The 13,216-nt window shown below is 32.0% G+C and overlaps 1 protein-coding gene across 2 annotated transcripts; it reads right to left on the reverse strand.

The window, feature by feature from the left end:
* Positions 1-1,569: 1,569 nt before the first annotated feature.
* Positions 1,570-9,390, reverse strand: LOC112742301 (protein SODIUM POTASSIUM ROOT DEFECTIVE 2). Of its 2 annotated transcripts, XM_029291870.2 has the most exons (4): positions 8,617-9,390; positions 3,522-3,600; positions 3,303-3,414; positions 1,570-2,203 (listed from the first exon to the last, which is right to left on the reverse strand). In XM_029291870.2, the coding sequence occupies exons 1-4, from the start codon at positions 9,220-9,222 to the stop codon at positions 2,149-2,151; spliced, it is 852 nt and encodes a 283-aa protein (XP_029147703.1). In that variant the 5' UTR covers positions 9,223-9,390; the 3' UTR covers positions 1,570-2,148. The 2 variants fall into 2 exon arrangements, with proteins under 2 accessions (XP_029147703.1, XP_025647325.1); XM_025791540.3 differs by lacking the exon at positions 1,570-2,203 and having other exon boundaries at positions 3,019-3,414.
* Between the last annotated feature and the right edge of the window lie 3,826 nt (positions 9,391-13,216).

A 13,216-nucleotide genomic window follows, 5' to 3' on the forward strand; every position in this document is an offset into this window, starting at 1 on the left:
GAAGAAGAAGGACGGACGGAACCGATCGATGAAGAAGAAGGCAGAAGGGGATGCGGAGATGTGGAGACACAGCAGTGACTCTAGAGACAGGAGGGCGGAGAGCCGAAGACGTTAGCAAAGAGAGAGCCGTGACACTGGCTGAGACGCAGAGTGGCTCTGGTCTCTGGAGACAAGAGTGCCGAGTGCGGGCTGTGAAGGCTGGAGGCTACGAAGTGCAAAGGTTGGAGGCTACAAAGATTGGAGGCCTGGAGCATATGAAGAACATTAGAAAAAAAGAAGGGTTAGGAATTTGATTTGGGGTGGAGTCAAAACAAATTATATAGTGGGGGCATTTAAGACATTTTACCATGAACTACTAAGTAATTTATAAAATTTTACTGAGGGCAACTGCCTTCACTACTCAATGAATGCATCCGTCCCTGGCTATATCTAGTCTAATACAAGTCATAGCACACATTAAGCATCCAATTACTTTTGCATACTCAATTTGTGAAATAGACGAATTTGGGTTGGGTACTAATTTAATACTTAGATCAAAAGAAGTACTCACCGAATATTCTTTATTTAATAAAGGTTTCATGGTCAACTTCGGTTTTAAAATCTTAAATTCATCCAAGACTTCATCTTTAAAATGCGTCAAATATATGTAATAATATCTACTAAAAGCGTCAATAAAAGTGACAAAATATTTCTTTCCGCTTATAGTTAGCCAACCATGCAAATCACATACATATACATCAGAATGTATTAATTCTAATAATTTAGAATTTCTTTGTACTCTTTGAAAATGAAGTCTTGTTATCTTGGTTAACATATAAGTTGTACATGCATATGAATTTTTAATTGATTTGGAATAAGATCATATTTTATCATATCATTTAATTTATGAAAATTAACATGTCCTAAACGATTATGCTTTAAATCACATGACTCACTAATATAAACAGAAACATTATTATTATTAATAGTATTTACAACATTTAATTTAAAATATTCTCACATAGATATCCTTTACCCACAAACACTCCACCCTTAGACAGAATAAATTTGTCTCCTTAAAATACAGACTTAAACTCATACTTGTTAAGTAAAAGTACAGAAACTAAATTTTTTTTAACTTCGGGTACATAATATACATCAGTAAGAGTCAGTACTCTTCCAGAAGTGAATTCAAGTTCCACGGTTCCTTTGCCCATTACATGAACAGTTGATGTATTTTCCATGTACAAAATAGCCCCATTCTCTTCTTTGAATGTCTTGAGAAAATTTCTATTCTTACAAACATGTCGAGTTGCACCAGAATCCATCCACCATGACCCAATGTCTTCAATCATATTGATCTTAGAAATAACAGCAATAAAATTATCTTTTATTGCTATGTCATTCTTTTCTTTCTTCTTTTTTAAGAAATGACATTCTTTCTTAAAGTGTCCTAGTTTTTCACAATGAAAACAATTTTCCTTCTTTTTATTCTTTCTGATATCACCATTGTTACATTGAGATTTATTAAAATTTTGGTATCTTTTCTTGTTGGGTTGATTGGATTTTCCATCTTCCATTACGTGAAGATTAACATGAATACTTTGCTCTTTAGTATCGTCTTGTTTATGATACTCTTCTTCAAGACGAAAGTGATTACTTAATTGCTCATAAGAAATATCATTCTTTCCATGATGGAAGGAGTTTGTCAATAATTGAAGATACAATAATGATATTATCCATGTGCATGTTATGTTGCTCAAAATTATTTAAAATACGCTCAATTTCATGCGGTTGTTTCATGACAGATCTACCATCAACCATCTTATAATTATTAAAGTGAGTGAAAAGAAATTTTTTACTTGTTGCATCTTCGGCCATATATTTTGCTTCTAATTTGTCCCGTAATTCTTTCGGACTCCCAATATTTTGGTAGACATCAAACAGTGCATCAGCCATGCCATTTAGTATGTGCCCATTGCATATATAGTCATCGTTGTCCCATTTTTGTCTGGCTCGTGTTTCTACAATGGCCTCCTCTTTAATTTTTGGAGGTCTTGGTATGGCAAGAACATGTCACTTTTAGTGTTGTGAGAAGGAAGTGCATCTTCTTTTGCCATCGTATGAAATTTTCACCATCAAATCTTTCTAACTTGACAAAATCCTACGTCATCTCCGTAATTGATGAGGTGGCCATTTTTGTTTTATTGGTGAACAATTAAGCCTAAAGATTGTGAGTTATAAGAGAAGGGGTTAGTGAAACAAATAGCGCAATTCTTCAAGGTGTGTGTTACACACACTTTCCTTTAAGCTTAATTCGCTCCCACCAATGTACAATTGTGTGTAAAATAGATTTTCTGTAGGATACAATGAAGAATACTTGACTTGTTTATGCACTCACATAGTCAAGCCTTACATTAAATAATAATTTACAGAATAATATTCTCTATTATGTCTTTTGCGCATAAAGAAAGTGTTAAAGATGGATCTATGACAATAATGAAATGAGGAAAATTTATAGGTACGGAGTACATGCAACATGCAACTACGTACTCAACATTCGTAACTTTTCAAATAGTTACAACCTTTCAATAGACATAACTTTTAAAATAGTTACAACTTTTCAACAGACATAACTTTTCAAATAGTTACAACCTTTGAATAAGTCTCAACTCTATGAAGATATGTAACTCTTCAAAATAGCTTTTCACATATTTTGAAAATGGTGGAAACTCAGGTACAGTCGATTTCACGTGAAGTTGATAACTGAGAGTGGTCAGATAATTTGACTGATTTGACTAAATTTTCATCTAACGGCTCTTAGCTATCAACTTCATGTGAAATTGACTGCATCTACCTTTGAAAATATATCTCACAATATATACATAGTTGTGGTTGTAAAGCTAAATGAGATAGTGAATAACATCAATTACGTAATAGATATTACACAAAATCTTATTAGTTATGGATAATTATCTTTCTGTTCAATAAGAATTCAGCAAACTATCCTGTCATGGTTTTCAAAATGAAGCCCAACAGTAAGATGATATGTTGTTAAGTTTTTATTGAACAAAACACATTGTTTTATACACTATTAATGAATGCATAAGAAAATTAATTCATAAAACCCACAGCTAGTCGGTTACACTTCTAACATTTGCATATGCAATAATCAAACTAATGTCCAGTTTCACTCATATACCTTATACAGTAACAACATCACTATTCCACTTCATACCCATTTTAATTAGATAACATATTTGTTGTTTGTTTCTAAAGTACCATAATAACTAGATCCAACAGCGGAATCAGTAGTTACTGACCAAAATTGTGCACTCTTCACTTTTGATATGCTTGTCAACACACTCAATGGAGTCAAATCCCCAACAACTGTCACCTTCTTTGAAGCAAAATCTATTTTAAAGGAACTAACTCCTGCCAAAATTAAAATTATTATCACGCTTAATTAGGGGCATGGCCTAAAATGTTGTTAATTAATTAGAAATTAAAAGAAACCATTTTTTTAGGTGCACAATAAATACCTTGCATTTTGGAGAGATGTTTCCTCACTTTTCCTTCACAACCCTTGCAGTGTAAAGAAACCCTTAGGACAACTTCTTGCTACAAAATTCATTCAAAATAAAAATAATTAAAAAAAGAAAAAGAAAAAACATCATTGCATGTGTTGCATGTGTTACATGAAACTCTTTTTTACCTTTTCTGTGTTGTTGGAGTTGAGTAAGCATTTGAAGGGAACAAAAAAGAACTTACTCCAAAAATAGTCTTAGGTGTGTTTGACACTGTTATAGAATTAGACTTATTTCAATAATTTTTATTTGTATAATCATTTTTTAAAATAATCTATTATGTGACCATTAATTTAAGTTCGAATACTTAACTGAAAAGTAGTTTTAAGATAATTTATTGTGTCTACTGTCTACGATGTAACCAAAAAAAAGTCATTTTAAGTCGTATAATAGTTACAAAAGTGATAAAATATTATTTATATTATTTAATATTAATATTTGAGGTCAAATCGATAAAATTATAATAATTTAAAAAATAATAAACTTCAAAATATTATTTTCAGTTATAAACTACTTATAACTTAAAATTAGAATAAAATGCCATTTGTACTCATAAATATTTGGAATATTGACAAGTTTATTAAAAAAAGGTTTAATTATTCTGTTAGTCTTTATAGTTTTGCAAAATTTTCAATTAGGTCTCTATACTTTTTTTTCTTTTAATTGAGTCCCTGCACTAATTTTTTTTAAAGAGGTCCCTCTTAGCAGTAATTGGCTTAATTTTATAGGGACCAAACTAAAAAAAAAAATTGTGCAAGGACCTAATTAAAAGGAAAAAAAGCGTAGGGACCAATTAAAAAAAAATTTGGTTCAAGGACTCAATTAAAAAAAAAAAGTACAAGGACCTAATTAAAAATTTCGTAAAAATATAGGGACTAACAGAGTAATTAAACAAAAAAAATTGATGTTGTACCCAAATAATAGATGGACTTTGATTGATAAAATAATTTTTTTATATAAATAAAATAAATATTTTATTTTAATGTTTTGTACAATGGATAAAGTATTTACCATTTTAAATTGTCGTGTAACATCTCGAATGTAGTGACTCAAAAAAATTTATCTACATATCTCAAACGTTATGCATCTGAGATGTGTCGCAGATTCTTAACCACAAATCATGGATGCATCCTACATCTACTTTATAAAATTGGTTGTACACATTTCACACTCAATCCATACACTACATTCTCTTCTTATATATTCATAGATATATCTAGTAGTGAGTTTTGTTTTTTATTGTTGTTTATCCAAATGTGGTCATAAAAAATGGTGAGAGGGTGATATTTGAGTGCAGTTCTCCTGTGATGCTGTGCACCTATCGTGTAGATTCTCTTGATGCGCTGAAGAATCTCGTGTTGATGAATATGGGTGTAGCTGGTTCCAAGGAGAATGTGAATATCGAATACAAATTTCTATCAATGCTGCCAATGCCAATGGTGGGTTTGAAATAGGGCATTTTGGGTCTAAGGTTATGACCATGTGTGGGTAATGTTCAACGTGTATCTGAAGCTAATGCTGAACCATGCGGAATGCTATACTAAGGTTCGTGATGTTAGTAGTGGTGGTGGGTCCTCTTCTTTGATCTAGTTAGGCCTTCTTCTAACGACGAATTTTATTCACTATGGTAAACTAAGTGATCAGGTGGAGGAAGAGGAAAGTGAATTTGTCTTAGTGTATGTTGATAACACTGGGTCATCTAGTGAGAGTGATGTATCAGATGAGTATATGTCAAAGACTCTAATGGTGGAGTCCTCAGTAACTCCTTCTCCATTATTGGCTATTCCTCAAGTTTTAGATGTTTCAAGTTATTATCATACTCTTGACTTGGATGTCATGCAAGTAAATGATCCTTTTAAAATTAGCAAAGGAGAAGATTGTAAAACGCATGGTGAGGTTGAATTTTGGGTGGGATACATGTCTAAAAGTAGAGATGATATTCTCATGGAAGTGAAGAAGTATAACATTCGGTGAAATGCAAAATATAAAGTTTGTGGAGTCAAACCGATTAAATTTAGGGATGGTAATTTTCCCCATCGGGGTTGGTATCCCCGATGATTTACCCGCCGGAGGATGGATATGGAGGATTTTTCTACCCATTAGGAGATTCCTACATCGTGGGTACTTGTTTATATAAAATGACTAAATTATCCCTTATATATATATATATATATATAAACCCTAATTTTGCATCATCTTCTCCACGCTGCATCTAGGGATGTCAATGGGGCAGGGTGGGGGTGGGAGAAGCCTCCATGCTCCCCATCCCTGCCATCAGATTTGCTCCCCATCCCCGTCTCCATTCCCCGCCGTGGGGGAATATTGCTCTCCATCCCATTCTCCACGGGGCTCCATTCCCCGCAGGGACCCCATTCCCCATCTACATAATAGTTCTAACTAATTATTAATTTTCATATGAATAGAGCTGCAAGTATCTATCTTATACAAAAACTACAAGATTTTATACAAAAAGTCTAAATAACACGATGGTGACTTCTTTCGAAATGACGCAAGATGGGGGACGCAACGACGAGCCAAAGGACAAAGCAGTGGATGAGGTGGGAGACGTGGCAACAGAGAGGAGAATTAACACGACGGCAGAATTACAAAAAGGAACGCCGCAAATAAAAATTACGACGCGGTAAGGGTGATGACACAGTGAGGTATGACGATCCGGTGAGAAGGGTGGCTGCAGAGAGGTTGGATGGAGTATGGACAGTGTTAGGGATCTCTGAATTGAAGAAAGGTCATGCAAATAAAGATTAGAAGTTTTGAGTTTCTATATATATGTGTGTGTGAGAGAAATGACTAAAAAATATATACGAAAAATAAACTATTAAGGATAATTTAGGAAATTCATAAATTTCGGGGAATAGCGGGGACAGAGTGGGGATCCCTGCTCGGATCCCCGCGCCTGCTTTGGAGGAATTTTTTCCCCCATCCCCATCCCCGCGGGAAAATTTCCCACAATCGGATCCCCATTCGGGGCAGTTTCCGCAGGGATCCCCGCGTCTCGGGGAGTTTTGACATCCCTGCCTGCATCCCTTCCTTCCCTCACATTATACCAACGCTTCTCACTTTGACACACATACACAGAACATCTCAACTCAAGCCTCATCGTCGATCACTTCCACCTTCACTCATTCCCACCGCCAGTCATTGCCTCCTCACTCACTATCGCCGCCTCATTATCACCGCATCCTACATCGTGCTCGTTCAACTCATGCTCCACGTTCTTTTATCATTGTCACGACCTCCTATTTGAACTTCCTCATCGTCGCGCCTCCAGAAGAATTCTCACTGCCACAAGTAGTGTTTTCGCTGTCTCCAACAACCTCTTTGCCACTCATCATCGCTGCTTCCCGTAGCCTTGTCGCTGCCGCTGCATCATTTCTTCCTTCTGTTGTCACCACCTTTCATTTGTTGCCATCATCTGTATCAAGTGCCCTTCTCTGATTAGTTTCTTAGTTTTTTTTTTCAACGTTCGAGACTTTAGGGTTTGTTCAATTGTTTGAAATTGTTAATTTTCTGTGTTTATATTACTATTTATTCAATTGTTTGTGCAATTGTTGCTAAATTTTTATTTTAAATTTAGAATTTATTCAATTATTAATTTTCTATATTTAAAATTGATTCATATTAAGTGTAACAATTAATCTAGTATTGAAGGTTTTTGTTGGATATGGCCTGGAAACATTAGGGGACATTATGAATTGTATTTATATTATGACGAAGGATTATGTTTTTTTTATCATTTTTTAAATAGAGAATACATGGGGATATCCGCGAGGATCAAATATCTGGAAGTTATTGGGTACTCGTTACCGATCGTGAATACGGGACGTGAATGGAGACATTTTGGATATGAGGGTGGGACATATTCCCGTCCCATGGGGAATTGTTGCCATTCCTAACTGAAATATTACTGTCGCTGTAAGAAATTCTCAACTAAGTATCTTTGGAGTCTTCGTGTAATACTTCGACAAAATCTCATATATTCGTAAATTTTCTTTTTGACGTTGTATACACTATTTTTGAAAGGACTCAAATACTAACAAATCTACCTTCCAAGTTAACCTGCTTTTAACCTCCTCTTAACCTTCTCTTTCCAACACTTTGTTCTTCACCACTTGCCAATCAAAATCTATTTTTCATAAGTACAACATTAATTTTATTTTTTATAAATAAAATTGTCAATATTTTAAACATTTGTGATTATAAATGGTAATTTATTCTTTTAACATTATTATTAGTTTCAATTATAATCTATTTTTAAAAATTTATTCAAACATAATTATTTGCGGTCAATTTTCAAATTTTGATGATTTTTAAAGACAAACACTTATTTCCAGAGAGTGCACTCCTTTTTACTTTTCATGAAAATTACCATAAATTAAAATATAAATTATCATAAATTAAAATATTTGCCAATGTGCATCTGTATACACCAGTCTAGTAAACTATGCAATATAGCTTTCGTTATAGTCCATCATAAATCATATCCATAAATAAGTAATTAAAATTTGAGATATTGTATTGGAACATACAATACGTCTAGACTCATAAACCAACTACCGTTTGATGTTTAAAAACATTATTCTTAGAATTTTTAAAAATTTAAAAATTAAGACTGAATTGAACAGTAGTGGACTAGTCATTTGAAGATGAGTAGTTCCATAAAATACAAGTCAATAGGGCCAGTTACATCCGATCCACAGATATTATTTTAGTTAACCAATAATCTCAAGTTAAGGTTGAGCCTTGAGGCACAAGAGAGTCACGTGCCTATGAGATCGCTAACAAAAATGCTATGTATCTGTACACCGAAAATCACCCACTAATTTATACATACCTTGTTTATCTCATTTTTTAAATATGTATTTTATACGAGTGATTGAGTTAGTAGTTAATTTTTTATGTATATCTAATATGATATAGGATCTCTAATTCTCAAACAGGATTATCTATGTCCGTTAAGTAGAAGATACCTATGAATTCATCCGAGAAAAAGAAAACGAAAAAGAAAAAGTTGGTTTCAGAGAAAACTAACCTGGTCCGAAGAAGCAGACTTGGGATGATGGGAAGAGGTAGAAGGTTTAGATAAAGTGTTGGTTTCAGTTTGAATTTCATCTTGACCCTTTTTATTATTTAATAGCAAAGCTGGATCATAAAAATCTGATACACCATCATTGTTATCATCGAAGAAAGCAGTGTCACTGAGCAAACACCTTGTTGAACCAACAGGAGGAGTAGTAGTGAATAAATCACCATTATTATTGTTTTGCTTAATCCAACTTCTCCTTGCCAGAACGCTATCAATCTGCTTAGAAGAGTAGACATTATTTTCTGCTACGTTTTTCTTCTTTTGATCATGATGACCACCCTTTTTAGCACTGTTCTTGTTCTTATTCTCTGCATTACTTGATGATGGTTTTGAAGAAGATCTTTTCTTCTGAGGGTTGATTGGTGGGTGAGAAGAAGAAGAGGAGGAGGAGGAGGAGGAGGAGGAGAGGGTTGCTCTTCTAGAATGGCAGATGATGGGGTTGTGGCGGTCGATGGCTTTGCCTCCGAGTTGAATGGTGTTGGTGGAAGAAGAGCATGAGGCTTCATCCATGGCGGCACAAATTGCCGTTGAGGCTTGTGAAGCACAGAACATGTCTTTGGTTGAAGAAGCTAAGAGAGTGTGAGAATAGAGAGAGAAGAAAAGAAAGAGACAACAAAGTAGGAACAAAAATGGAAACGGGATTGCTACTTATTGGCTTTTTGTTGCATACTTCAATCCTTTGTGATGGGGTTATTCAAAAATTTCTTAAAAACATTGACAGGGTAAGTAGGTTTTGTAATTTATAATTATTAATTAGTTATTATTGATATTTTTAATGGTGTGAGATTATATTTAATAGTGTGAAATTATTTATTTATTTTTTGCTAGTTAACTCCTAACCAAATTTTAATTATATTTGCCTAAGTGCTATGTTAAATGATGGGATAAAGCATTTTTGTTCTCAGTAATATTTAAAAGATAATAATTTAAAGTTATCTTATTTAATTTAAAAATTTAATTTTGATATTCTATTAATTTTGATATTACATACTAATTATATTTAAAATTATTCAATAAATAGTACTATATGACTAGCAAAAATTTTTGTTTTTAAAATCAGTAGTTAGAAAATAATATTTAAAAGTGTCAACTAAAAGTATGATATTAAATTAGTAAACTAAAAATATTAGATTGCTAATTAAAAGTGTTGACAAATATAGATTAAAATTAATGGCTCTTGATTTTTTTTCTTGTTCAATTATTTCAACAATAATTAGAAAATATAAAATTAAAAACAATACAAAAGAAAATAACTTTAAAATATTTTTAATTAATTTTTTATTGCATCTTAAATATTTTTATATTTTAAAATTTGTAATATTTAATTTGATTTAATTTTTCTTAATATTTGATAAGTTTGAATTGTACATGTCAACTTTCCTTTTCAATCTCTTCCAATTCTGTTGTCACTACAACCAACAAAACCAAACCAACACCACCATCTTCTCTCTCCACCATCACAAATACCATTATTTGACATTTATACTACTCTTTAGTCTTTACATATATATTTTTGTATAACCTTCATTTTGCATCTATATACAAGTAAAAAATCATGGAAATGATCAATTATTTATCTGTTTTATTCTAGCATTGTTTTATTTCTTTTTTAAAATAATTGAATTTCCTCTTTTTTCTTTTTAAGAGATACAGGACTGTATGAATATGATGAGTGATAGTTTAGAGAAACGGAACTCAAATAAAAGTTGGCAGTTGGGAAAGAAATTGAAAAATCCATAAGCTTTCTTTTTCCAATATTAAAGTTGATGATAAGATGATAAGTTTGAATAATTTTCCTAAGATAGGATGAGTTTTGATCAATGTTCTAACATCTAAATGTCTAATAGTTTAACACCTAATAAGCTGAATTGATGGCACAATGGATTATTATTGTAGTGGGGACCTCAACCATTTAAAGGTACCCAAGATAATGATATATGATGTACACAATAAGGGTCATCATATAGTTGTCAATGATTTTAGCATAGTAATATAACGGTGCACGTTAGAATCAAGTGCCATAAAATAAACAAATTAAATTAATAATCAATGTAAAACTAGTAGGAGTAGAAAAATGGGCGTGTAACATCTCAGATTAACATATCAAATTTGTAAAATAAAGATAAGTTGAATTAAAATTTTGAATCTACTAACCGTACGGTCAAATATAGAGATTTTAGTAAGACGAAATAAGATGAATAGACATGACGAACCAGTTTAATTTTTTAATATATATATATATAAGGAGATGACTGCTGAATATATAACAAAAATTAAAAATTAAAACTTTTAAATACAATTCTTTTAATTATTTTTTGTTATTTTTATTTATTTTATTTTATCCTCATATATACGTTTTATGCTGTGTGACTTAGCTTGTTCTTTAAGTCAATGGTTAAGTACGATTTTGGTTTCTAAGACAGGGGTAAAAATTTGTTTCATTTCTAACTTTTTTTGCTATAAAATGGTCCGTAAAATTTAACTTAGTTTTAAAATCGTCCTTTAGAAGAAAATACTTTTTCCCTTTCTTCTCCAAAATCAACCACAAAGTAGAGACAGATACAGAGACAAAAGAAAAAATAGAAGTAGAAGAAGAATCAACATCAACAATGGTGAATCAACAAGACAACAACAACAATAACAAAAGAAAAAATAGAATCAACAACAGCAACAACAAAAGCAAAAACAGAAGCATAATCAACAACAATAAAACAACAACAACAACGTAAATGGTGAATCAACAACAGCAACAACAAAAATAAAAATAGAAGCAGAAGTAGAAGTAGAAGGCAAAAAGCAGAAGCAGAAAACAAAAACAACAATTGGGCTCCATGGTGACGTGGCCTCACTCCAGCAGTGACGACGGCGATTCATAGCTGAATGCGGTCTTCCTCAACACCTCTCTCTCTCTCTCTCTCTCTCTCTCTCTCTCTCTCTCTCTCTCTCTCTCTCTCTCTCTCTCTCTCTCTCTCTCTCTCTCTCTCTCTCTCTCTCTCTCTCTGACGCGAATCCAAGCCAGCGGTGACGCCAACGAACTGCAGTTGTACTGGTGCGACGACGGAGAGGAGTTGCAGCGGTGGTGGATGGTGGTTTCGGTAATTTCGTTGGTATGACCTCTCCCCTTCCCTTTCCCCCTTTTTCTTCCCTGCCCCCCACCCTCCGCATGATTCTCCCTTTCCCTTCTCCTTTGTTTTATTTCTTTTTTTTTTAATTTATTTAGTTAGGGATAATTTGGTAATAAAAATTAAATTTTTGGTAGAAAGGACGATTTTAAGATTAAATTAAATTTTGAGACTATTTTGTAGCAAAAAAAGGCGGAGACGAAACAATTTTTTAGCTCTTACCTTAGAGACCAAAATCGTACTTAACCCTTAAATTAAAGATAATTATTTTGTTTTTCTATTACAAAATTTTGTTTCTATTTTTGTATTTCTTTCAAAACTATTTTTCAATTGAAAATTAAGTTAGAACTGTTATTAAATTAAGAACAGATATTGTGATGGACAGTCCTATTGACGTTGAAAACTTATTTTTATTTGTCTTGTGATTGATTATATTTTATTTGTGTTTAAATTATGATTTTCTTGTCTTTTTTATTAGATTAATTTTAATTAATTTAAATATTAAAAAAAAAGAGTTAGAGGGACTAGTCTATGAACTTGCCAATTCTCTATAAAACAGAATAAACTAGTATTTTAGAAAGAATGTTCTAAAAAACACTAAGCATATTTGGAAGGGAAAGAAAGAATGTCCTCAATGGCCATAATATATAATTACTGATATTTTTTGCATTCTATGAGAAAAATGGGGATAGGGAGTACAGGAGCATCAAATATTATGCACCATATTATGTTCAGTGAACTTTATGAGAGCCAACTAACAATTTCAATTGCTTTAAAGAATGAAAATGATGCATGGTAGTATGGACGCTGTATTGCCTTAACTCCTTGCTTGTTTTCATATAAACCAACAAACTCATTGAACCATTATCCTGTCTATTTTCCTTTCAAGTTCTTTCAATCATTTAGAGCATTTATTGATATTGAGAACTTTAATTTGTATATGTGTATAAATGTTGTGGAGATTGTAAATCCATAAGCAGAAAACTAAGAGGGCGTTCAATTTGTATTTGTATTTTTTTTTGTTTTGATTTTTAATATTATTTATTTTTAAAATTTTGTGAAAAAAAAAGACAAAATAGTAAAAGTAATCATTTTTTATTTTGTTTTTTTCATAAAATTCTAAAAATAAAAATATTAAAAAAAACACAAACCAAACACATCCTAAAATTTTTAATTCAAGTTATCAAATATTTTGGTTGTTATTAGTGTAAAATATCCATTATTCAGTCTTATATATATTAGGAATTAAAAAGGGTTTGATGTATGCACAACTTTTTTTTATAATATTATATTTTACTATTTTTAAAACTTGAACCTAAAAATTTCTTCATTAGAGTGCAAAGTACTTGCATTGTCTAACTATATTAACATTTATTATTATTATTATTATTATTTAATAAGCTAAGTAAAAAAATAAATTAATA

This window comes from Arachis hypogaea, chromosome 2 (genome assembly GCF_003086295.3).
Source record: "Arachis hypogaea cultivar Tifrunner chromosome 2, arahy.Tifrunner.gnm2.J5K5, whole genome shotgun sequence".
NCBI lineage: Eukaryota > Viridiplantae > Streptophyta > Magnoliopsida > Fabales > Fabaceae > Arachis > Arachis hypogaea.